At 43.7% G+C, this 25,905-nt stretch overlaps 1 protein-coding gene across 5 annotated transcripts; it reads left to right on the plus strand.

Moving 5' to 3' along the window:
- The first annotated feature begins 1,495 nt into the window (after positions 1–1,495).
- Positions 1,496–24,740, plus strand: LOC1277664 (uncharacterized). 5 transcript variants are annotated; one of them, XM_061657358.1, is made up of 16 exons: positions 1,496–1,638; positions 8,407–9,054; positions 13,121–13,250; positions 15,797–15,911; positions 16,060–16,153; positions 16,352–16,465; positions 18,282–18,485; positions 19,074–19,364; positions 19,457–19,587; positions 20,543–20,705; positions 21,386–21,485; positions 21,635–21,828; positions 22,215–22,353; positions 22,435–22,822; positions 22,899–23,009; positions 23,269–24,740. In XM_061657358.1, exons 2-16 carry the CDS (start codon positions 8,796–8,798, stop codon positions 23,569–23,571), a joined length of 2,736 nt encoding a protein of 911 aa, XP_061513342.1. In that variant the 5' UTR covers positions 1,496–1,638; positions 8,407–8,795; the 3' UTR covers positions 23,572–24,740. The 5 variants fall into 5 exon arrangements, with proteins under 5 accessions (XP_061513342.1, XP_061513343.1, XP_061513341.1 ...); XM_061657359.1 differs by having other exon boundaries at positions 1,497–1,577; XM_061657357.1 differs by having other exon boundaries at positions 1,498–1,762.
- The last annotated feature ends 1,165 nt before the right edge of the window (positions 24,741–25,905 follow it).

Here is a 25,905-nt window from a genome sequence, read left to right on the forward strand (position 1 = left end):
TGCGCGAGATGCCGCCGGTAGTTTAGCGGAAGCATTTTTGTGACTGCTTCGCATTAGAACACGAAACCGGCAGATGAACATTTGAAAAGCGTACGGTATTTGACACACAAAATGTGCTGGAAATGATGCTTGGGTTAGTCAACGGAAGGATAATATTTTAATCAACAGCCTATTGAAAGCTTCAATAAAAGCATACTAGTTGGGAAACGGAAACAGCTGCTTGAATACTTCAAATTGCCCGAATTTGTTTAACGCTATTAATTTAAAAAAGGAAAAACCTTTTGAAACATGAAGGATTGCTTTGAAACACAATCTTTTATAGAATACACAAAACAAATGAAGACTTTTTTCCTTCAAAAAGCATTTCATAAAGCTCATAAAACATCCTACCGGAGCACTATACAGCTTGTGGTCTCAAAGCGCTCCTAAAACCCGTACCATACCCTATCTATTTCCGAACAAACACGTTCCTGTGCCAGTGACATGATTCAAAACATTCCCTCTACAACGAAGATAAGCATGCTCCTTCCTTCTTGAAGTATTAGAAAATTGAATAAATAAACCCTCTGAGCCGAAAGTGCAACCTACTCGTTGAGTGCGTTTGCTTTCTACCTGTTATTTTTCGGTTGGAATCGAGTCTGGGGCTTGGCGTACTCGTTTGCACACCGTTGCATTAACGCTACCAAGAACTGAAGCCAGGTAGACGCTGTAATGCTGCCGAAAAACATCGGAAAGCAATTTCATGCTCCAGTTGTTTGTGGGTCTCGTTGATTAGTCAGTGAGTGAAGGCAAAGCAAAGGCCTTCATGGGTACGAGTAGTCGGAGATTGTTACCGTCTGCTTCTTTTTTGTTGGTTGGTAAATTTCCAGCACCGCATCAAGCCCAATCAAGATGAAGCACCAAACGCAATTTTCAGCAGTTTGCTGCAAGGCACGGGCTGGTTGGAAATGATATCGAAGACAGCCCATTATTTATGCATAACTTAAACAAGATGATCGAACCACCTGCTGCTGGTGATAGACTGATAGCGCTATGAGAGTATGTAAACGGTTGAATAATAATACATTATCTGAAACATCTTTTTAAAGATCTTGAAGGAGAACTTGATCTGTTTTGAGTGTTCTTGGAAACTGTTGAGGTGTCTGAAAGTACTTTGTTATATGACAAAAATACTCCAACTTAGATTTGTTGCTTTTCCTGTGTATGGCTTAGATTTGCTCTGTTTGTGTGTTCATTTTGAAATTCATCGTTGCACTACACGTTCATCCCATGCTCATTCACTACTCAACTGTCACTACAACCCAACGATGAACCTTTCAAATCGACGAACCAATTCGGTTCATTCCGAGCAGTGGAACAGCTGAGAGCATCTCCAACACGAAGGTATTCATCCTTTCGTCCCTTCGCTAGGAAATCAATGAAACTGAGAGCAAAACACAGCACATTCCGAGTGGCCGGTTCCTTCTCAAAACGTTTCCTTGCGCTCCGTGGCAACCTTTCGAATCAGTCCGATGGAATACGCCCGCGTGGTTGGTTGTGGTCGGTGCACGGAGACAACGTTGAATCTTCCCAGATTGGTGATTGATTTAGTTGCTCGGAGGGTTCTTCCAAGGGATTCGCTTGTTTGCTGAGGAAGAGGTAGAAGAAATAGAGCAAAATAACACAGTGCGACACTTTCATTCCCCGTCGAACCCGTCATTAACCGTCAATGGCAGCGACGACCAGTTAGTGAGTAGTGCGGTTGAAGCGAGCCCTTTGACAGGTGAAGCAAATTGTTCGCACGGGTTGGGATTTTTCCTTCACCACGTCGAGCTCGATATTCCAAAGGATTACGCGAATCATACGGTTGCATGGTTTCGTCAATGCGGTATTATAGTGGAGAGGACCGGCTGAAGCATGATCGAAGAAAGAGGAGAATGGTGTGAAATTATTCAACCCGCATAACATCGTCTGTGCGACCCGTTTGCTTCCGCTCTCCTTCAAGAAGTGGTGAAAAGCGAAAGAAAGCGTAGTATAATCCACTGGAAATGGAAATTTCTTTTCACACGGTTCGCTGCCCACGTTTAGTATCGCCGCGGTGGTTTGGTTGCGTGTGCTTGTGAGTGTATTTATGTGCTGTAATTTTCGGTTGATATCATAAAAAGAAGAAAAAAAGTATGTTCAAAAATCGTAAAAAAGTTGTAAATAATCACAATTCCTGGAAATGTTGAAAATAATTAAACCGGCGAGCGCCAATGTGTTTTCCAATGGCACAAAATGAAGAAAAACATAAAAAGATGTGAACGAAAATTGTGAAACCATTTGATGAAAGCGTAAAATTCAAGATGAGAAGGCGATAGGCTTCTCGCAAAAGATTATCAGTAATCACAATAAATCATCAGCCAGAAAGGTGATTCGATGACATGGCGGCTCATTCATCATCGAAAGTGTTTCGCTATACACAGGTGTAAGTGGAGCCTTCCACTGGAGAATGATATCAAGTTTATGCGCTGTGTGTGAAAGTGTATATGAGTGTGAGCGATACACAATTGCTGAATGGTTTCATAGACTAGAAGGATAAAATACGTGGAGTGGAAGAAAGTTATGATGTAAGTTTACTGTAGGTTACTTTATCTAGTTTCGTGTTCTAATTTGTTTTCGTAAATTGTCCCAAATTAGAAATTAAGTCATTCAAAAGCTCATGATTAAAGAAAAAGATATAACATAAGCTTGTGAGTGCCCTTTAAGATGTAACGCCTTCGCTGCAGAAGTCAAAGTGAAGGACTGCCTAGATGGCGTAGGAGTCGTTTACGGTTGTTACCATAGTTTTCTCTTAAATAAACTTCGTGATAGATCGCGATGACCTTCTATACAGCCTACAGGCCTTATCTTTCTCCATTGGTACGCATGATGTATAGCTGCTTGACCTAGACCTAGCTGATGCTCAACTTGTCTGGAGCCTTACGGTGATGCTTAGCAGAGGTAGAAACAATTCATCCTACACAAACAATGTGAAGTGATTGAGTTGCACAGAGTCTGTTAAAATGAAGGATTGATGTAAGATAGAACTAGAGCATACGTTCTGTTCGGGCTGTCAGATGTAGTTGATTAATCACTTAAAGCTAGTTAAAGTGTAACTTTTTGTTAATTGTATATGACTACAAAAGGACATTTTCGGTTTTTTCACGATGTAAATCAGTAAAAGTTCATTCAAAAAATTTAACAAAAAACAACCTCACACAACCATGTCATATCACGGAAGCCAGTGTGACATTGAAGTTGATTGAGTTTTACATGAAGTTAATTCCTCCTTCTTCTATGGGCATTTTTTTGTATCTTCTCACACAAACTTGCATGCATCCCATACGTCGTTAAAAAAAAACCCCTCTCCAGTGTGTATGTTTGTGCACGTTTTGTTTCCCCCACCGTTTGGCATGACAACAATATTTACCAAACGCCATACACGTTGACGTCAAATTTATGGACATCATCAACGAGCAAAACGGGCGGAAAAAACACGCCGAAAGGGTTACGGTCATGATGCTGCGTCAAGATTTTACAAAACATGAACCAAAAAAAAGGGGGAAAAACAGGCGGTTACACAAACCAGAAGAACAAAAACATTCGATCACCGGCACTCGATGGTGCATGCATGCCTCTTGTTGATGTTGATAACAACAGGGTCATGTAAACCTTTTACGAGCGATTGAGCATGTGGGGAAGTCGAGTTCGGGGAATTATGTTGTCTTGATTTGGTTAGCAAGGGTATGGGCGAGAGCTTCTGGGAAGGAAGTTTACGTTGCTGCTGTTTAAGCTAGTGGCGTCCTTTTCCTCGTGGAAAGCGCTTGAACAATGGGCTTGTTAGAGTACCGGCCTCGAGGGCGGTTGACATGTTGGGCAGGGATTCAAAAATAATAGCGGTCCATGCTTTGTTAATGATGTATACGCTGTCTACTTTTTTGTGTGTGTTATATTCAGAGTTGTTGTGGTTTGCGGCACGTTTTTGCATACCTTTGCCAAACATGTACCACCTTTTAAACAGGGCCTCTCATGCACCTAGCGCTGTGAATGTGCTTTAAAATAAGCTGCTAAGCCATACTTAAAGCAAACCACCCGCACAAGCCATTTGATTTACGGCACGTTGGCTTTTGGCTAGTGGGAGTGTATGTGCATTTCATTCCCACAATGAACTTTCTTCGTGAAGCACACTTTACTAGCTGCAAATACGGAACACCTTCCTTCCTTGCGCTGCATGCACCAACTACTCAATTTTCGTTAGCTCCAGTACCAAGTACAGTTTGAGCTTCCCTGCAGGAAGTAATTTTACATTAGGACAATAAATCCTGATGCACCTAGATAAACACCTGCATGGGTTACACCGTTTCGCTGGCGTATGTTTTTTGCTCTTTGCGTTTGCTTTGGCAGCTTACAGTGGGGTGAAACTTTCAAAATATCGTCCTTCCTGTGGGAGATGGTTCCGCTTGCTTGTAACATGTACTTAGTATTTCAAGCGTGTATTTTACAATGCAAATGAATCTCACTCAAATTTAAATTTCTCTGCCATCAACTAGTATGATTGAGGTTTATTTATTGTTAGTTTGATGGTGAATTTCCATTCCTTTAGGTGTTTAAAAATGCAACTAGTGTGATAAAATAAACTAGTTTGATGATTGCAAATAGTGTTTCTAATAAATCACTTTCAACAAACTTTGCGACACTTCATACAAACATCATGCAATGCTACAATTCCAAGCTTCTTAAAGCTGTATCGATCGTGAAGTTTTGCTCACACAAATACATTCCTCATAACCTAAACCAGGGCATAGGTCACCATACTCCCATTTCAATTTCAAATCCCTCACGTACGTAATCAACTGTGGCAAGGCAAAGTGTAACGATCAGCAGTTATGCAAATTACATGAGTTGTTATGTTCCATTAGTTTGCGATGAAAAGTTTCGCTCCCTACCTACCGAAAAGCGAGCCTCCTGGTGGTGAGTAATGCAGTACGTGAAAAACTGAATCTTTCAAATCATTTTTCTTTCGTAAGAAGGTAAACATATTACTCTCATTCTACTCTTAGCGAACGAGTGAGTGAAACGGCACAACACAACTGCTGCAAAGGAATGATCGAAAAACGCAGCACGCTAATAATTCAGGTTGCGTGTTTGTGATTTATTTTCGGTCCCACCGAATTGCGTCCGCAGGGAACTGGCGGCACGGTGGTAACTACGGTGACAAAACCTTCTTTCGACCTCCTGGGCCTCTACCCCATACAATGCTGGACGCCAGGTGTTGTCGCCGGTTTGTTTGTCTGGGGATTTGTAGCAGTTTTTCTCGCCAATCATCGACAAGTCATTGGAATAGCGCTGATGATGGGGATTCCTTTTTTCTGCCCTTTAAAGTCACTTCTGGGCAGGCAAATGACCATCATCATCATCATCGTCAAAGTGTGGATCTAAACAGGTAAAGGCTGTACACGATGGTCCATCAAATGAAACATTTCTTTTCACACACAAGCGAAGCTAGAAGAGAAATCCCAACATCAAATCGTGCCATAGAAGCTCGGACGAGCATAGAACAAACATGAAACACAATCAATATCCAGACGTGCCGACTCATTCCATTCCATGGCATATCATTCTTCGGTATGATTCGGCGGGTTGCCCAAGGTCCTGGTAACATGGAAAGTCATTAGATAATCGTAAAGCAAGATTACATTCCCATTATGTCTTTATGATACATTTTTATGCTAATGACTTATCACTGATGATTGGTGCGGCTTGTTGTTTGATTCCAAGCATACGGAGCAAGGTCAGTGGAAGGTTTTCCGAGAAAAAGGAAATAATTTCTCCTTCAAGCGTACAATACTCCGAGCTGTTACAGCTGGATGTTTCGCTGGAAGTATAATTATGCTTCTAGAATTTCGAGCCCTGGGTGCCGGGATTCGATATGATTCGTTATAATGTCTGTGTTAAGGCTTTAATATGAACGATACAGGTACTGTTTCAAGAAAATTTGTTTTGCAAATTTACAGCACCTGTATTTGCATACCAAGAGGCAAACATAAATAGAGTGCAATTCATCTCTCTGTCACGCCATGCAAGTACTCGTCATGACATCTACGCAAACAATGTCATCTGGTGTAGTCTGGTTCAGACTTTACTTCTACTGGTTCGTCACACAACAACATCAATAACAACGACCTTTTTCTTCATTTGTCACACAGCAAGGAAATCTGTGTCCTGGCTGTCGGAGGCGCTTCTCTTGTATTGAGCTCACGTACACGAAGCAAAGAGCCTAAGGGAGATATCGAACGCAGCCGATCTCTAAAGGAACTGTTCATATTTCACTTTTTACACAAACTTTCCATCACAACATAGAGATAGAGCGTGTCCTATCTCTGCGTGAATGCCACTACTTCTTGGGCATGCAAACTGAGGCCCCAATGTAATGCCTTTTCCAACAAACTGTGCACATGGTGTTCAGTTTTCTTGAGGCACTATCGAACGTTAAGCTTAAGCCTGTTTTCCGCTCTCGAGCTCCTACCACTTCCCTTGTCACTGTCATTCTTCAATGTTCAATGTTACTGGCATCCTTTCTCCGTCGAAGTGCATAGACCAATCGCCCACGGACACCCACTCGCCGGTTGTTAACGAACGTGTTTACAAAGATGTTGATCGAATGAATACATCCTCACGATATGAATACCGGCAAGAGCTGTCTCGTAGAAATGCAGCGGATGGAAACAAAAACAAGAAGAGCCCTTCAGAAAGAATAACGTCAACCACAAGACAGAGGAGCGATAAAATGCATACACTGAATGATGGGACTTACTCCCCACCTTTCAGGACGTTCCATTGACGCTGCAACGACAGGTAGGTGGTTTCAATTTGTCACCAACGTCAGTCTAGCCATGTGCGCTTCCCTGGTTGGTGGTGAAGGTGGTTATTTGCGTAAAATCTCGCATGAATGAGCCTGAATGCATGGTGCCAGGGGATGTCTTATATGCACAGATGGCTATTAAAAATAGAATGTGCAATGAGACTTTCGCACGATGGAATGGAATGGTATGCTAGGATAAGAGTAGAGCTACATATTGCAGATGGCATCAGTGCATTCAATCATTCAGTTGGTGTCATAATGAAAAGACCCTCGAGGCAGAAAAGTCCACAATAGCCCAGGTGTGCCTATAACTAAAAATAACAAAACAGGAAAGCAGAAACAGAGTTTTGAAACACAGTTCTTATGTTGTTAAGATTTTGGATAGACTTTATACAAAGTTTTATGCTTACTAATTATGTTGAAATCTAAAATAATAGACTCTCCCAATACTATACAATCTCTCAACTATGTATCATTCCTTTTCACTTGATGTATCTCTGTTGTGGTTACTCGTTTGTGAAGTAGTCCTGCCTCAATCAGCAAGCGCTTAAGTACTTCATCGTACATAAATATATCCCAATGTGAGTTCCCTGCTTACTTGCTGTTTGTCTATATCTTTGGACCTCCAGAACCGAGCAGCAGCAGAATTGAACGAACTTTCAAACAACGAAAGAATAACAACCTGCGGTGAAAGCGGAGCAAAAACAACTTCGTTCCATGTTCCCATTTTCCTTACAATTCTGTCAGGGTTTTTTATTCACTTGCACTACGCTAACAGCTCCTTCCGAACGGAAGAGAATAACTCAACATAATAGCTGCAGGAAATAAGAACCTTTCCTTCATGAAGCATGATGCTTCTCTCTACTGAAAGTTCTGCTCTGTCCTTAACCTTGTCGGTGTTGTTACCGGCGAATGCGACTGTGCTGTTTAGAGAACTCCAGCACGAAACGGTCTTGATTCTATGAAATGAATCACCCTGGACCTTTCGTTCCTTGAAATTCTAAGGTACCTTAACTTTATTTGCAGAAAGTTTAGCGTACATTAATACTGAAAAATATTTACTACTTATTTTCAATCTTCTTCACTGTACTACGTAATATAATTGAAGTTTGTGACATGATGTTTTTTATTTTCCTTCAGCAGTCCATGAAACAGAACATCCCGCCCGTAGGAAGTGAAATAAAATATTCATAATGTTCGAAGAAATAGGCCAGTGCGGTAGTGTGTAGTCGACGACATTTCTGTTTGTGCATTCTCAGAATGTTACCAAAACAACGCCATAACTAGGAGTGGGAACGAAGATCAGGACGAAAGCTCGCGAACCAAAACAAACTCACCGTTTACGTCAACAGTGCCGTCAGCTCTATAGAAAACAACAAAAAAAACCAAGAAAATGTTTTTCCACATGTGAAACAAAATGCAATGTTAAAAAAGTCGTAAAAAATAGAAGTTGTGCAAAAAATAGATTTTTTTGAAGTGATTCAAAGTGATTCCTTGTGTTTAGTGCCATATTTATAAAATCTTGTGCATGTTGTTTTTTGCAGTGCTTAGCGTCCAACTATGAAACATCCTAATGTGTGTTTGTGCAGTGAAACAGTTACCTAAGTGTAGTGGGAATGAAACGACGATAAAACATCCCGCGCATTCAATCCAGTGCAGTGACAGTGTTTAGCTAAAGTTTGACTACACGTAGATAGTGTTCAATTTGCTCACGAAAAGCAACCCAATCCCCTCCCCGTACCCCACACCGACGCCCCAGTTAGGTTAAATCAAAAGCAGCCTAGTACAATGCACCCGAATCAATGTCCTTCCATCCAAGCGGACGGCAGCGTCGAAACGCAGCCGAATCAGTGCCGGAACCGTTCATCAAGCCAACGAAATGTATGCTGAACCGACTGCAGGACAAAGGCAAACATGACCGAGCGCGCCAACAATGACCATTAATCGACCGGCGTGCGATGTTCAGCAACATCCTGCAACGGTACCGGCACTAGCCAGCGTCTGCGACGACGAGGACGACGACACGACCCGCACCGGAAACCGTCTGTTCCGGCTGCAGCAGCAGCAGGGTGGGCTGCACTCCCTCCGGTACCAATACCGGTTGTCGTTTGCTTTTGTGCTTTTTCTGCTGCATCTCTTTTCGCTTGCCGGCCCGGTCCGGTCGCATCCACGCAATGAGAAGGAAAACTTTGGTAAGTAATTGAGATTTCATAACGGTTATTACAGATGGGTGGGACGATGCGCTGGGTAGATAGCGGGCAGCGCAATTGTGTTGTGATGCAAGATAATGATAATGACTTAGAAAGTGTCTTCGAGTGGTTGTTAGTGTTTGGGATATTATGTTTTGCTTTTCGCTTTTCTTCCGCCACACTAAGAGGTTTTATGGAAAAAATATGCACAAAGTGCCCGTGTCCTGCGTGACCTTCTTTATGTTCCGTTCATTAGTTTGTTTGTCTCATATTTTTAGTGATAATTGTTTACCTTCCTTTCTTTCATCAGATGTCATTATTATAGTTTCAGATTCTTCATAACGCCATGCGATAAAAAAATTGGTAAATTTTTGTTAAAGTTGCTTAAAATACCACAACAAGACATGAAATGTATCCAACGACCTTTTTCCATGAGAAAAGGTCATAATAATAAAGAGTATTAAAAACTATTATTCGCCTTTCAAAGTTTTTCTCTACCAAAAGGAAGCTTTATATTAAATAATCATCATTTAAAACAAACAAACATTGGTATTTCCAATAATAAGCACAGAAGTATTCCTAAAGCAATAGTCATTACACTCATTTGCGCTTGATCTCAACTCGCACCCGAGAGCACCGACCGTCAAAGAGGAAGCAATTTCACGCTAGCATTAAGTTGCATCACCACCACCACCAGCACCAAAGCACCAAAGCTGGAAATGAGTTGTGAACGAGAAAAATGATTTAATAAGAATTAGCAACCATGGTAATGAACTTCAATCTAATAAACTCTCCCGGACGACACCGGATAAGGTTTCCCGGCTGCTTCCAAGTGCTGCTTGCACTGTCGTACGGTGTTTCCAACCCCGTTTTTTTCCAACCGAAGAAATGCTTCGCTTTTTTGACTTCATACTGTGCCAAAACGAAGAAGAAGAAGAATAAAAAAAACAGTCATGAGCACTGTAATTACAACCGAACAACATTTTTGCTACTACGTCTTCTGACGCTACATGAGCAGAGAGCTGTGTCATGATGGAGCGAAGCGGAGCGCTGGCAAAATGGCGCTTCGACGCGTGAGCCAAACGTGGGCAACGGGATTCCTCGTTGCCCACATACGAGTACGATGCTGGCAGTGTTTTATGTTGCCATACTTCAAAGGATTCTCATGATAAAGTGTGTTTTTATGTGTGCGCTTTTTTGCACACCGAACACTCATCTACTCCATGTCGGCTTCGCTTCGCCTGTACATTATTGCCACTTGGCGGTGTGGTTGTCTTGCTCTCTGCTGGGCGGGCGTGATGAAATTCGAGGGCAGATTCTTGCTGAAGTTTTAGTTTCTTGGTAAACGAGTTTTAATTGTTTCGTTCAAGTGGTTGCACAGTGTGATATGAGTTTCGTTATTTTACAGAGTGGTGTTAGACTAACTTCAGTTTTTACTTAGGAAAACGGAATAATTTAAAGAAGTTTTGAAGTTATGGATAAAACTTAATATATTACTCCATAATCAACTTTTTCAATTCTTCCACACATAACTTTTAATTTTGTTATCCTGCATGTGCTTAGAATTTGTTGCTTGCGCTTCTTCCGTACTCGTTCCTTTGATGAAGTTTAATTTGTAAACATCAAAACCTCCTCGCTACCAGTATGATCAGGTTTAATTAAACTGTTCCATTTTAATTGTCGATTGCACAATCCACCCGAGCATGTGCAAAGCAAGAAACCCGTACATTTTATCATAACAGCAATAGCAGCAGCAGAAAGCAGGAACCAGACTGTGAACTGTGCACCGTGGAAAGAACGGTTCATCCATCATTCGCAAGAAAGGTGCACATGTACTTGAGGGAAAGTTTTTCATCACGTTCTTTACACGGTTTTATTACTATCAACAGCATTCACGCCGGTGCGTTTAATCAAAAGCATCCCAAAGCGAGCATACGCTTACGGTGGAATGTTGCGCTTTCTTTTAATCCCTACCTCATTGTAGTTGATGGAAAAGTATTTAATTAAATACTATTGCTTTAACCGTACCCAGTTTAATCAATAAAGACGACTCGGTGCAGCAAAAACAACGAAAACGAAAACAAAAACCCTCCCGATCAAATAACCATTCCACGCTTATCGCGATGATGGTTTTCGCGGTTTCAATTATCCCCCTAAAGTTACGCAATCACGATTTATTTAAAGTTCCGCCACCCAATCTTAAGCTACCACCAAAAAAAAAGCTTCGTCTTCGCGCAACACGCCACATCTAACGGAATCGAACCCCGTGCCACGGACGGTTTCGGGTGCAACTTTTAAGCCTCGTTCTGGTGAGCTGAATAGACACCGGAGCCCCTGCAGGCATAATCCACCGCGACCGCGTGCCACATCGTGTCCACAAAAGTTTCGCTAGCTCGCTGGAAAAACCCCGAACTTTAGACAGGCTGTGAAGCTTCTTGGCTATCCTTGCTCCTTTGCTGGATAGCCGCAAGGATGTGGCCGTAGAAGAATTTGTGGAAAAAATTAAATTAAAACCAACCCAAACCCTCCCCCGCTCCTACTCCATTCCCCATTATCTTTTGCGCTTGGCGTGGTACGCCGTGTCCTGGGCCTAAAATATGTTTCACCAAGTCGCTTCTGCTTCAACAAACCGCTCGAAGGCTCGAACCGGCCCCAGCGCTGGGATGTGGGACTTTCTCGCCCGCTTTTCAGAACGGTCTACAAATTAAACGAACAATTGCAACAATTTGGGTAGCAGCTCCCTGCTTTGTGGGAGCGGTGGATAATAATAATGGAAGCAAATTAAATTGCATTTCACAAGCGGAAAAGCGGCGTTTGCTCGTGACAGTTGTACGCTGCTGGTGGCGTACCGGATGGAGTGAATTCAACCGTAGCGAAAGGCATCGCAGCATTGAAACAAATGAAATGGATTTTAGCAGTAAATAAATCGAATTTATACTATGTCCAATCACTCGGAGGATAATGCTGATAATACTTAATATGATAACATCACTATTTGTGCCCCAAACTTGGCTTTGGTTGTGTAATAAACACGACATGTCCCTTTAAATTTTAACATCAAATTTGCTTGTACTCTCATAATACGGAGCAAAACGCAAAGCTTTCCCACGCTCAAGTCTATTAAATTGAAAAATCATGCTCCAACACCCGTCCAGGGATTTGACCGGCTCATCACGCCTAAACGCCCGCCAGTAAGCAAACACAGACACACACACACACACATACACATAAAAGCGTAAGCCGCCGGGCTGTCCAGTCCAAACCCCGGGACAGAAGCAAAACACCAATAAAACCGGGCGGCCATAAAACTGTGATATTTCTATATTTTGACTTCTTTGCATCGTCAACCCTGTGCACAGCCCAACGCAGTCGCCCCTGGACAGAAATACTTGACGACCGGTGTCGGGCCATCAGATTACTACCGCTAAAAGTCAATCTGAAACGGCGTGTTTCGTTCTGCAGACTGGGAAACCAAGCGTAAACGTCTTAAAAAAAGCGGGGTAGCAATAACACGAGACCAACGAGAAACAGGAGGCGTCACGGAAACACGACCGGCGGCCCATTTAGATCGCTAACCATCCGGCAAAACGGAATGGAAGCGGAGTGGGCGTTTGCGTTTCTCGTGCATTGGAGTTCTTTTGAAACGTGTTTAAGAGGAAGAAGAACCATTTGCCCCCAAAGAACGTACACCAGCTTGCACTTATTTACCTTGCGAAGCAGCGCCAGCATCAGTTACGGTCGCTTCACAGGCAACCTAAAATGTTTTATTGTGCCGTATAAACTTTAATGCTTATAAAGTAAGACTTATATGGTGATGAAAATTTACATCTGCAAACGCAGGCACAATGGCAAAGGTGCTGCGGGCGGATTGGAATTTTAATTACTGCTTTTTCCCCCCTGTATTGACTTACTGCTTACTGTTAGAATGAGCATCGCAATGCTCACCTACACCCCTACAGCTCGAACAAAAGCGATCTTTTGCTAAGCGAATTGTAACGATAAACGACACCTCAATATCTTTTGTGTATTCTGCTCACCTTAAATGTGTAAACGCCCCTTCACTTCACAGTTAAAACCACCGACGTGGAAGCAATCGAGGACCAGCAAGCTGTACTGTACTGTCCGCTTCTAGCGTCCAACCGCGACAAAATCAATATGGTGCTGTGGTTTCGTGACAACGCTGGAATTCCTTTGTACAGGTAAGTGATATCTCCCTCTGTCCATCTGGAGTTGCTCCATTTTCTAATCCAGCTATTTATGTTCAAGAATGCAATATCCCTGCAATATAACGCTCGCTCCCACCTCCCACCCAGCAGGGGGGGCACTGCATCGATCAAAGTCGTCCAATGTGAAGTCGCTGTGCATTCTGTTGCACGGTGTGAGTGGCAAAATATTTTCCCATCACCTGCAAGTGGCTGATTCGCTGATGGCCGTATGGCAGCCTCGGTTTGTTGACTTTGTTGTGCAACGATCCATCTGCTCTCTTATCCCTTGAAATACAACTCCCGTTGGGGGGTGAAAATCAATCGAAAAAGCTGCCCGTTCAATGCAACGCCCGCTGCACTAATCCTTCAGCCTGCAACGGGGTTTACGGCGCTGCTCTTTTATTATGCGGCGAACGAACCTCATTTTACACTTCATGAAATATAAAGCGGAGACTGCACTGCACAAGAAAACTGGGACGCCCGGCGGACCAAATCCTCTTCAAAACCCCCTAGCCGATGTCTTACAGCCGATGGGAGATGGGTTGAGTGTTTGAGTGTCTGTATGCATGTGTGTGAGTTTGAGGATAGGGATACATGGAACATAAATATTCCCACCAGAGCTCGAGTTTCATTTTGCCTCTTTTCCTGGATGAACGGTTCAGCAATGCAGTTGTGCAATGCATCCCTGTGCACCAAGCGAAGGGCCCGGTTCGGTTGAGCTTGGGAAGATTTTCCAGCACCACCCAGAGCAGGCCCCGGGAAGCTTTTTGTGACTTCCGCTGGGTACGTTTTGCATCCGTGCATCAGCACTGCAGCGGCTGTAAGATGGAAAATTGATAGCCCGGACAGGCAATAGTTGAGTATGCAATTTGTAATGCTTCCAGCTAACAAATTGACGACAAATCGTTACACAAACCTCAAGATAGCATGTGTGTATAAGTCGTTCGATTGGATAAATGTTTTCACTAGTGTCCTTTTGTCAATTTGTGTAAGAAATAAACCATTTTATATAATTAAAAAAAACTGTTTCATATTTAAAAATATATCTCAAGTTATTCCTATCAGTCTATAGCAATAGCAGAAAAAAGACTCAAACCAAGGGTGAACGATTAACGCTTTTACTCTTACACTGCTGGCCAATTTCGATATCTGATAGCAGACCAACGACAACGTGCAGAAAACCGTAAGCGGAAGAGACAATAAAAAAGATAACAATTTATATAAAATCACTTGGACGCAATTTCCCACTCGGATTTCCTGCAACGAACCCCCTGAAACGATTCCGAAAGCGAACCAACCTTGATAGAAGTTATAGAACTGCTCGAACAGGGGGGGGGGGGGGGGGGGGTTCGGGCACTGTGTCCGGCCACTAGAACCCGTCCAGCAGCATAGAAATGATTCTCCCAGCGTATCCACATCTCCTACATCCGGGCTCCGGTTCCGGTTGGTACACAGAGCAGTGTAGAAATAACCATCCCGTAAGCATCTCGATTGGTTGAATGGCCATGTGGAGGGAAATATTGCCCAGGATGATACTTACAGGGCGTGTGTTTGGTTGAGCAATCTGCAGATTGCTTGAAAGAAAGAGCTGGAGTTTTTTTGTGTGTGTTTGGTTGCAGCAAAAAGAAGAATATGAAGGGTTCTGTAATGGGGTTTGGTCAGCAACCCATTACTGACACTCCGCCAGCACTGTAGTACGGTTCTGGGTCACTTACCGAGCGGAGATTACTGTGACAATAGCATTTGCTGAAACGAATTCTGCTTGATTTGGAGCCGGGCAAGCTGATACGAATAAAGTGTCGCCACCCCCATTCCAATTGAAGGCAGCAGAGAATATTTTTCTCCTCTATCAACTGGTACTGGGATTATTTCATTGTTCAGAAGCCATCACCCCGAGTTTATCGGCGGGATATCCTGACCGACCGTATACCGGTGGATGAGACAGTCAGAAATGAGATTTTTTTCGTCCATTTCCTTTCCCAGCTTCTCCATTGTTTGGGGTAAATCTTTTTCGCCCCATGGTCGCACACACGACAGTGAAGCGGATATGGATGCCTGCAGTTGTATCCGGGCATGAGCTGAGCTATCTAGATGTTGGTGGCTTTTTGTGGCCGAACTTCAAAACGATCGTCGGTGTGAATGTGCGCATTAAGCGCTAAGCTCTGAACGTATTCTATTGGCTCACCGTATCAAAACAGACGATATTGAGGGCATTAAAAATAGACACAAAAAACGGATCATGTGCTGAACACTGAGGAACAATCCTTTTGAAAGTAATTATCATCTGAGAGTGATAAAGCCCTACCGAGATAAACTAATGTTAACAGGGTAGGTGTATTTATAGTTAAAGATGGTGCAAATGTGATTTGAAGTGTTTAAAAAAGCGGACAGCTCGTAAGAATTAACTGCAAAGGGTTTAAAATGTCCGTTAACCGTTACGTACTACCTGCACCATTAGGGGTTCGATTTTCCTCCAGTAATAGCTTTTGGTTATCATCTCACCCGCTTTGTTTTCCCTTCCCCTTTGCCAAACGTAACAGCCTCGATGTACGTGGAAAATCGCTCAACGATGCTCAACATTGGTCCGCGCCGCAGGTGTTTGGTCCACGTGCCCGTTACGTGATCGAAAGTGATCCAGCGTATTTGGAATTGAACGTAAGTAGGTTTGCCGTCATTTCGGGAGGGGGGGTTTGTCACCACTCCCCACACTGTTATTGCGTAAATGTAACCCCATAACTGGAATCTCGATTGTGCAATCGATGTTGGCCTTAACGTGACGATGACATTGTATGTATTTGCACAGGAAATTAAACGTCACGATCAGGGAATTTATCGCTGTCGAGTTGACTTCCAGAACAGCCAAACGCAAAGCTTCCGCTTCAATCTCACCGTGATTAGTAAGTATTAAAAATAATAAAACAATCAGCTAGCTGAAATGGAGCTAAATATTAATGTTTTTTTTGTGGTAAAAACAAAAAGAAAACGTTCCATCTACTGCTACATCTAACTGCTGGGCAATTTTGAACATTTCTCTGTGACATTGCCATGTACTTTACATTACCTTTCTCTTTGCTGTCTCACACAAACTTTTGCAGTACCGCCATCGCAACCCGTAGTTCTAGATCGCTGGGGACGTGTCATAAATAGTACAATAATAGGACCAAAGGAGGAAGGAGATGATATACTGCTGACCTGCCGTGTAGTTGGAGGTAATTTATGTTAATTTGCACACTCTTCTCTAGCTTCAATTATGTTTTAATAATAGATGCATTTCTGCCATAGTCTTTTCACCTTTTTGACTTAATTTCTTTCATTACTTACTGTTAATACAGTGACTGGCGTCATACTCAAGCGAAGTTAATTTAACTTTTCACTTATTAAAACCAACACAACCAGCTCAAGTGTCCAGCAAACAATTAAACAATCCCTGCAAACTAAACTATAAAATTGGCTTTGTCAACATATCACTTAAAAACCAGCTTTTACCCAAAGCCCTCCAGATCCGATCTAGGACGAAAGTGAAGCAAATGATAAACTTTAATTGAGCACAAAAGTGCCGCGAGACGTCAAATGCGCGCAAAGAGGAATGGAAGAAAAGCTTCCCATAGAGCAAAGCAAAGCTGATTTAGGTTTCTTTTTCTTTTTGTGCTTCTCATCTTCCTACACCCCGTTCATTTCAAACACAAACATAAAAATTGAGTAAGAGTGCACATAGGGTATACATAAAAAAACCCAAAGTGCGCACACACACACACTCACAGAAAAAAAGTAAAATGAAAAGTTGATCTGGCACCAGCTGAAGCTGGTCCCCCGGAGGGGAGCTTTTTCCCGTACTCATTGGAGCGTACTTAAAAGTTTAAAGTCGACTGCAGATGTTTCACGGTCTGGCAAGCTTTCGCTGATATTTGTTTGACTATTATTTCAGGCCGGCAAGTGAGATTGGGTGGGGGGGGGGGGGAGCAGGGTGCGTTCCAGGAAATATTTCTCACCGAACGCCAACGGGACGAAGCTGAGCTTTGCGCGTTGCCAAGCGCCAACGCTGCATATCAGCGCGGCAGTGGAAAAGTCTGCTCGGTTTCACGTGAGCATGCAAGGTGTACTCGTGCTCAATTCCAGCACTGAGTACGGATTTCTGGTGAGTTTTTACGTGGAAAAACTACCGTCAAACTGCTGGATAAATTGTGGATAGCTATTCGTGCTTGAACTGGCACCGAAAGAAATGGCAAAGCTCGCAGTGACTTTAACACTATTACAACCCATCCCCTCCTTGCACCTGCAGTAGGGAAAAAACTTTATTGAACTAGTTCAATGGCAAGCGATGGCAAACGATGCAGAAGGTATGCATGGATGGTAAAATTCTGCTCACATACTACCATGCTAACGATTTTATAATTCTATTGAAGATGCATCTTTCGTACGGAGCGTAAACCCTCGCCCACGTTCCCGGAAGCAGGAAATGTGAATTTAAACGCTGCAATGGATTTGCATACAAATTCAACATTGATTGAATGTAGCCAAACGGGTGTGTTGCGAACGAAGAGTGACACGGTGATAAAAACACAGCGGAGAATAAAATGAATCACTGGAAAGTGGAAACGGAAGCAACGGTTCAAAGTGCTTCCTTGTGCTTCTATGCTGTTCACAGTATTTCCGAGAAAAGAGAGGCGGAATTTATTTCATTTAAAAATATATAGATTTCAAATTTGATTACTTAAAAAATGGCTGGTATTGGTTGACAAAAAATAAGCAAAAGCAACATACTAGGCAAGGCAAAGAAAGTCATTTCATTTCCCATTCCTTTGCGCACACGCTTCACACAAAACATTGCCCAGCAATGGGGTTTTTCCTATTTTTTTCTCTCCAAAATGTATCAATCTTTTTCTTTTTGTGTGCAATGTCCGTGTCAGAGTTGGTATTACTCCATCCTTATCGTACTCTCAAACACTCTTTCTCTTCCTCTCACGTGCTCCCTCGTTCTTCAAACAACGCCCATTATCACGCTACAACGTTATCGCCCGTTCCCAGGCAGACCGCAGCCCGATGTGCTCTGGTTCATCAACGATAATCTGGTGGATAATCAGATCGAGCAGAACACCGGAAACATTATCGAGAATCGTCTGCTGTGGACATCCGTCCAGCGGCACCATCTGCACTCGGTCTTCACCTGCCAGGCGTCCAACACGAAGCTGATGCAGCCCCGTACGAGCAAGTTTGTGCTCGATATGTACCGTAAGTGTTAGGGAGAAGCGAGCCGACAGTCGACAATTCCACCGCAGCACCGTCTAGGGCTGGCTAGGAGCGTAAACGCACCCAGCGCTAGGAATGAGTCCTCTGATCGGATACAGGAAACTGATCACATTTCGTTCGCCTCATTTTCGCATGATTGAATGGGTCGGAAAATGTGTGTTTGCAATTTGCAACAAGGAATAGAATATCTTCATCATTCTTCTCTGTTCTGGACGAAGTGACTGGTACAGAGGTTAAAGACTCGTTCAGATTCTCTTTTAAATTAAAACACTTTCTTCTGACAACAGCTCGTGTCTCGAACCACATATTATGCTCTTTCTACTGTCAGAATGATGAAATACCCGTCCAATCCACCGGGAATGGTACCAGGTCCCTCCATTTCGAATCAAAATTTCTCAAAACACGCTACCCTTCAACTGTCTTATCATCAGCGCAAACCACAACCCAACGACCCAAACGAACGAATAAAACGGCTCCGGCCATAACTCTTCTCCAGTTCTGTAACCGCAAATGCATTTCCATCTATCTCTCTCTTTGAACGCAACAAAAACACACACACAAATACCCCAGTAAAACCGTTGGCGGTGAACATTCTCAACGCAACGGAATCGCTTGCCGCCCACAAGGAGTACCAGATCGTCTGTCAGTCTACTGGGGCGCGCCCGAACGCGGTCATCCAGTGGACCAAGGGCAAGAAGACGCTGAAGCGCGTCAAGGAGCACGCAGTCCGCAACACCACCTACTCGGTGCTGACGTTCGTGCCGACGGTCGAGGACGACGGCCGGCTGCTCGGTTGCCGGGCCCAGAACCCGAAGGTGGCGGGCCTGTTCCTGGAACACTTCCAAAACATCAGCGTACACTGTAGGTTTGCGAGTTCTGCGGGACGGGTGCTGCTGACTTCTTCTCTACCTCCGGACGATGATTTCTATTTCTTTGATGAATTCCCGTAACAGATCCGCCGGTGGTGGTGCTGCAGCTCGGCTCCACACTCGCGATGGACGATATCAAGGAGGGTGACGACATCTACTTCGAGTGCAAGATACAATCCAACCCGTCATGGAGAAGGTTAACCTGGTTACACAATGTAAGTACACCGGTTCCGGGTTGGCGATGCCGCACACTGGACGCATTCCAATGTTTCCGCAAATATTGTCCATGTTTGCCCTACCCCCCATCCCCCCAACACCATCGGTTCCATTCAATTTGATGACAATGATGTTGAATTCCTTTGCAATCGCTCTGCGTACATTGAGCAGTGGGGCACTCGGAGCTCTTTTTAAGAGGCCGTGCTCGCTCCTTGTCGTTACGGGAATTACGGGTCATTATTGTGTTCGCTCACGTTTGTCGCATCATTCTGCCCAACTAATACCCATCTCAAGCCATTGCCTTTGGCTGGTGGACATTCCTTCCGAACAAATTTCCGATGAATTCCAGCACATGTCCCAATCCATCACCTATCCCTCCGCCCTCGATCATCGAGCGTTGCCCGAACTGGCAAAACCCTTTTTGCCGAAGAGCAAACATAACGATACCCGTGCCAAGGTCTGTCCCATCGCGCAACAACCTCAATTACAGCTCAAATTTGCATAAATTTATTGGCGAACCGGTTCGGTCTGGTACACTAAACGATCGCTATCGCTTTTGCCCACCAAAGCTCGCCGCTGGCCCTTAACATCGACAGTGATGATTTGTGCCGGAATGTGGCTTCACCTCCCCCCGTCATGCTTAGAGCGGTTTTGAAGCGGTGGCTGGCCGCCGGTCTCAATTACGTACCGATATGTACGACCGGGGTTTTGCGGTGCAGTTACTAATTTGCTCCGGATACAGTTTTATCTCCGAATAGTATTGGGTCTCCCCATGACACTGGGTACGATCCGTCCCTTTGCGTGCGTATCGATCGATCGGTCGGGGGCCGATAGGGGGTGACACAACGCACACACACACACACCCAATCAATTTTACAAACCATCAGCAGCAGCAACACCAGCTCATCATCATCATGAGCCAACCGTTTTCTGTTTAATCAATTTAATCACCAGGGAGTGCAACTACCTCAGAACTCGTCGTCGACCAAAATCGTTCGATCGAACCAGAGTCTGGTCATACAGAAGGTGACGCGATACTCGAGCGGTTCGTACCAGTGTGGAGCACTCAACTCGGAGGGTGAAACGCTTAGCAACGAGATTGTGCTCAACATCAAGTGTAAGTTGATTTGTTTTGTTTGGGCGGTGGTATGTGTTTTTTATTGGTTTTGCTGTTTACAGTTCGTTTGCAATTATGTATTTAATGATAAGAACCCTGAACTCAAGTTTGAATGTTCTACAGAGCTTTCTAGTGTTAAATGAGGGTTCATTGCAAAAAATACTACTGTGAAGCGCCGTTTATTCGGGTACCTTATATCCGGCTGTTCGTTTGTTCGTGCCGCTGATAAATGACAGTTCAATACAAAGGTGACATTGCGTTCTGAGGAGGAAATTTGGAAAAACGATTATCAGAGCAAATTATCATCACAAAAAAACACTATAAATAATGGCAAATTTCAAATATTTTGTTTGCAAAATCATGAAATTAATAAAAACTAGGATTTTTTTATCCAAAAACCAAATAAATTAAAAAATTCAGAAATTTGTCATTAAATATAACCTTTTACTCATTATTCGTGTTATTCGCATATCCGGGCTAGGTCGAGTCCCGATGAGCCCGGATGAACGGCGCTTCACTGTACTTCAAATTGTCATTGACAACTGTCAAAAGCTTCTTCATGATTGCCACTAGAAGGCACTGTTATTAAACGTTATTCAAATTTATTTATTTTAAGTACTCGTAATATGAACTTCAACATACATTTTAAATTGTTGTATGATCTGTTATACCACATTCAGATGTTCCTCTCTGTGCAACAGATAAGATTGTCAGCATCGGTGTCTCGCTGGACGAAACGATTACCGTTAGTTGTGATATCATCACGCACCCACTAGCGAGGTAAGTAAGAAGTGTTGTGCTTAATCTTACAGACCACATACCACACACACACACACACACTACATTCCCACCGATACAATTCCACACAATTTACCCGGACCTGATGCAACCACTACACCACTGTCCATCGATTTCTCGCTCTCCTGCAGCAAGTTCTACTGGCGCTTTGAAAACTCGGAAGAGGTGCTGGAAATCGAGCAGCATCGATTTTCCAGCAACGGTTCATCGAGCCAGCTGCACTACACGCCCGCGAGCGAACAGGACTACGGCACCCTGTCCTGCTGGGGCACCAACGAGATCGGAACAATGGCGGAACCGTGCATTTTCCACCTGATTGCTGCCGGTACGGATGCAACCACTTAGTTCGGTTTGACTGTTTTGTTTTTGTTATGTGTGGCTCTTCCGACTTCCCCCTTGCCCCGTTATTTGGCTGTACTCGCTCCATACCAGCACCAAGTTTGCATCTCATGAATAATGAAAGGAACACTGCAGCTCGTGCTGGATGGGATCTGCTTTTTTGCGTACATTTTCCCTTCGTTTTTATTTGTAGAATAAGGGTCCGCCTGCTTGATTGGCCTCATTTGCGCGAGAAGAAAGTGGGATAATAGTGGGGAAGGAAGAGTTACGATAAATTACGCGTTGTTTGCATCATGCAAATTTCATGATAATTTCCATCCGTTCGATTGTGATGTGTTCGGGGGGGTTTTTGTTTCCGTTTTCTGCCGCCAGGTTTGCCCACCTCGGTCATCAATTGCGCGTGGCGCAACTTTACCAACTCGTTCGAGGTCAACTGCCACCAGGGCTACGATGGGGGACTGAAGCAATCGTTCGTGCTGGAGATGCTTTCCAGCCGTTACCCAGGGCACAGGTAAGGGAAAAAAGGCGCGTTCCTATTCTTCAAGAAAATTTCCACTGAACTGTGCACACAATTCCCACTCACACACCGCAGCATCAACCTTACCAACGCGGAGGAGCCCATCTTCAGCATCACATCGTTCGACCAGCTCCGGCAGCAGCTCCCCCCGGCCGGCCACCACAAACCGGACTCGCTCAAGCTGTACGTCTACTCGGTCAACCAGAAGGGCCACAGTCCACGTATCTTCATCGCCGATCTGCTCATACCGGCTGCACCGGAGGAGGCGGCACCGTCGCCCGATCCCAAGTCCAACCTGCTGACGCCCATCCTGATTGGTCTGTTCCTAACCATCCTGCTGATCATCGTCATCATCATCGTTAGAATTTATCTGAAATCGAAAAGACTTAAACAAAATATTAATAAAGAAAAGCGATACACAGAGGAGTCAAAGAATACACTTCTGCTGGTTGACATAGCGAAGGTAAGGTAAGCGCCCGGAGCGCTTTCACTTCCGCAAAACCGATTGTTTGTGTGCTAATGAGAAGTTTTGTCTGCAGAAGGACAAACCCACGAAAACCACCAAATGGATGAACAACGTCGGCAGCAGCATCAAGACGAAAACCAAGGTAGAAACTATCGACGACGAGCAGGATCCCGATCTGATACCGGTAAGTAGAGGGCTACCGGCACAGACGGCACAAAGTTTTCCGTTGAGGTTAGGTGAGCCTGGCTGGTGCTGGCTTCTCCCCAAAACTGTCATGCCGGCTGGTACCGATATCTGTTTGACAGGAGTGATGCTTTTTATCAAACCGTATTTCCTTATTCCTGCTCCTATTCTGCACGCTATTGGTGAAAAACTTTTCCAACCCAAAACATGTATGCTTTGCGTTTTCTTCCTCGATCTTCTCTCTCCACCCAACCAATCAGTATCCTCGGCTGACGGACATCCACCAGGAAGAGCTGATTCCGATTAACTCCACCAGCTCGGCATTTGCCATCAAGCACCAGCAGCTCGCCCATTCGCCCCAGGAGCTGGAGCTGGATAAGGTGGGCCGGGAGAAGGGTCCGGATCGGTTCTACCATCAGGCCAACCATCATCCGCACGGGCACCAGTCCACCAGGACGGGCGCCGGGACGTACCGGGACGAGGAGATCTCCGAGGCGGAAATCAACCTGAAAGGAATTGAAGACTTCCTAATGACAAACCGAGTGCCGGAAAGCTGTGTGTGATATCGATCGACGTTCGCTAGGGTTCGGTGGGGAGCTGCTGTATGAAACGGCAAGGGGCATTTCCTTCCCTACTCGTGTTGGTCAGTTAGAAAAGACGTCTCTGCAACAAAAAAAAACCACTCCCACAATCGGTGCTGAGTTAGTGTCGTCTTTGTACGTTTTCGGATTGATTCAATTTGTGCTGTCTATCATTCCTGCTTTTTTTTTTGTGTGTGTCAGTTTTGTATGTGTGTTATCTGGGTGAGGAGCTGTTCATTTCGTACGCAGTTGTATCGCTCTTTTTCCCCCACCGTAGTGGGGAAAGTTTCGAACCAACTTCGGGCAAACTGGCAGTGCATTAAATCAAAAAGTTATTTGCAAAACTCCTCTTCATTTTCTCCACTGTGGATTGTTGCTGAGTGGAGTGTAGCTAAAAGTAAAAGCACTTCCCTATGGTACTCGAGTTGGGGAGGTTGAGAAGTGTGAGACAAGGATAGAAAAAAAATACAAATTTGCAACAAAAATCAACGTTTATTGCTTTCTCCGTTTTTAAAGCTGTACAAATCGGATTCGTAAGCAGCAGGGAATAGGAATAGTGTGAGCGCTTGCTCGGTGACTATTCATGTTCAAGCTTACAAACTTACAACAAAACCCCCTATTAAGCAGGAGCACAGATCGTACGAAGCTCCGAGTAGCTGGATACATAATATTAATAATCTTGGAACCCTTCAATGTATAAAAGAAAACCAACGCAAAAACTGTGTAGCTAAAAAATAAGCGCATCTTTAAGCGGCAAACCGAAAGCAACGTGTTTTGCAAACTGAACTCAATGTTTGACTCGACACAACGAAAACGATCGTTTTGAGGGGGGGGGAGTGAAATGGAGCATAATGCGCCAACTAAAAATGTGTTTAGCGTAAGGAATAGATGTGGAGGAAAGAATAATTTTCACCCCATAACTAATACAAGCTCTAACACAATATGGACGTGTACCTAACTAGGCTTGAAACGTTAAGTTTCGTTACGGAGCGACAAATGAGCGCTGGGTGGATGCGGTGGATGAACTCATTATTGACTCATTATGTTTACTTTTATTGGTCATATTCTAAATATTGTATTATTGTAATGAAGAGGAAAACGGCGGTATCGTGACATTGTTTGTATAATAAAGAATTTTTCAATAAAAAAACTGGTACATGGAGTCAACTTTCTTAAATAATGAAAATTTACGATCATATCACATTTATTCAACGATTAATTAAACTTCTATTGGTTCATGAACATGAGAGAATTTTAACCAAGCATTGCACAGTTTGTTAAACACCGAACACAGCGCTCTAATGGAAAACAACCAAACCATACGACCTCTTTGCAATTCATGCGTAAAACGCAACCCATAAATTATCGATCGACTGGAGCGCAAGTGACGGCACTTGAGCAAAAAAGGTGACATTCCCTACGGCTACCCTTTGCGTATCCTTTTGCGCAGAAGTTCAAAAGCCCGGAAACTTTTTAAACGTGAACCCTTTCTCCCCTCTCCACACACTCATTTCATTCGAGCTCCCAAGAACGCTTTCTTTTGATTCGGACTTTCCGTCCTCATCGTTTTCCAATTTCTAACCTTTTATTCCTTTTATTTTTGTTCCTGCAAAGTGTTTGCAGTCCGTCCCATTACTTTACCTTCCATTACCTTAAAGCGAGCGGAGATATTTGAGACACAAAACAAACCCTGCTCAGCAAGAGGTCCCCCGGAACCTGTTGATTGTGGGAAAGGATAAGCAAGGGACCGAGGGGGGGGGGGGATATTCTCGATCACGTTATGGGTTATTTGCTTATTTTGTTCTACATACCCTCATTCAATCGGCAAACAATTCTGTTGGCTTACGTGTATTGTAAAAAGGTGGAGATGGGTTTAAGGTTAGTTTGGGCCTCAGCGCATACCTCAATTACATAAATCTTAAGGATAGGAAGATAATGCCGTAGATCCGCACTTTCTGTCGGAAGTAGGATTACTTAAGCGATTGAAAATAAGCCAATCATATTCGAGCGCTATCTCTTTAGACGGAGCTAATTTTTGAAGGTTTTTCAAACAGTTCATCTGAAACGGCCAGTATTTTTTTTAGCAACAATAGGTTAACTATACTTTTATCATTCTTAAATATCGTTAGATCATGTAAGTCGTGTAAATATCTCCCAACGTGACGAAACTCGTTGATATCGACAAGAGTGTTGAACTTCCCCCCCCCCCCCCCCCAACAGTACCAATTCTAAGTGTCACAAAAAATGTCTACAAATTGAATTCCAAAAAGGTGTTTCCTTCTTTGTCAATCGTGTGAAAAGTCTCATATTACGCTG

Source organism: Anopheles gambiae, chromosome 3 (assembly GCF_943734735.2).
Source record: "Anopheles gambiae chromosome 3, idAnoGambNW_F1_1, whole genome shotgun sequence".
NCBI classification, from domain to species: domain Eukaryota; kingdom Metazoa; phylum Arthropoda; class Insecta; order Diptera; family Culicidae; genus Anopheles; species Anopheles gambiae.

Coding starts and splice junctions, on each gene's coding strand:
- LOC1277664 (XM_061657358.1), top strand. CDS start 8,796: ATGACCATTAATCGACCGGCGTGCGATGTTCAGCAACATCCTGCAACG. Junction 19,365..19,456: donor CCAAAACATCAGCGTACACT/GTAGGTTTGCGA, acceptor TTCCCGTAACAG/ATCCGCCGGTGGTGGTGCTG. Junction 20,706..21,385: donor GATTGTGCTCAACATCAAGT/GTAAGTTGATTT, acceptor TACCACATTCAG/ATGTTCCTCTCTGTGCAACA.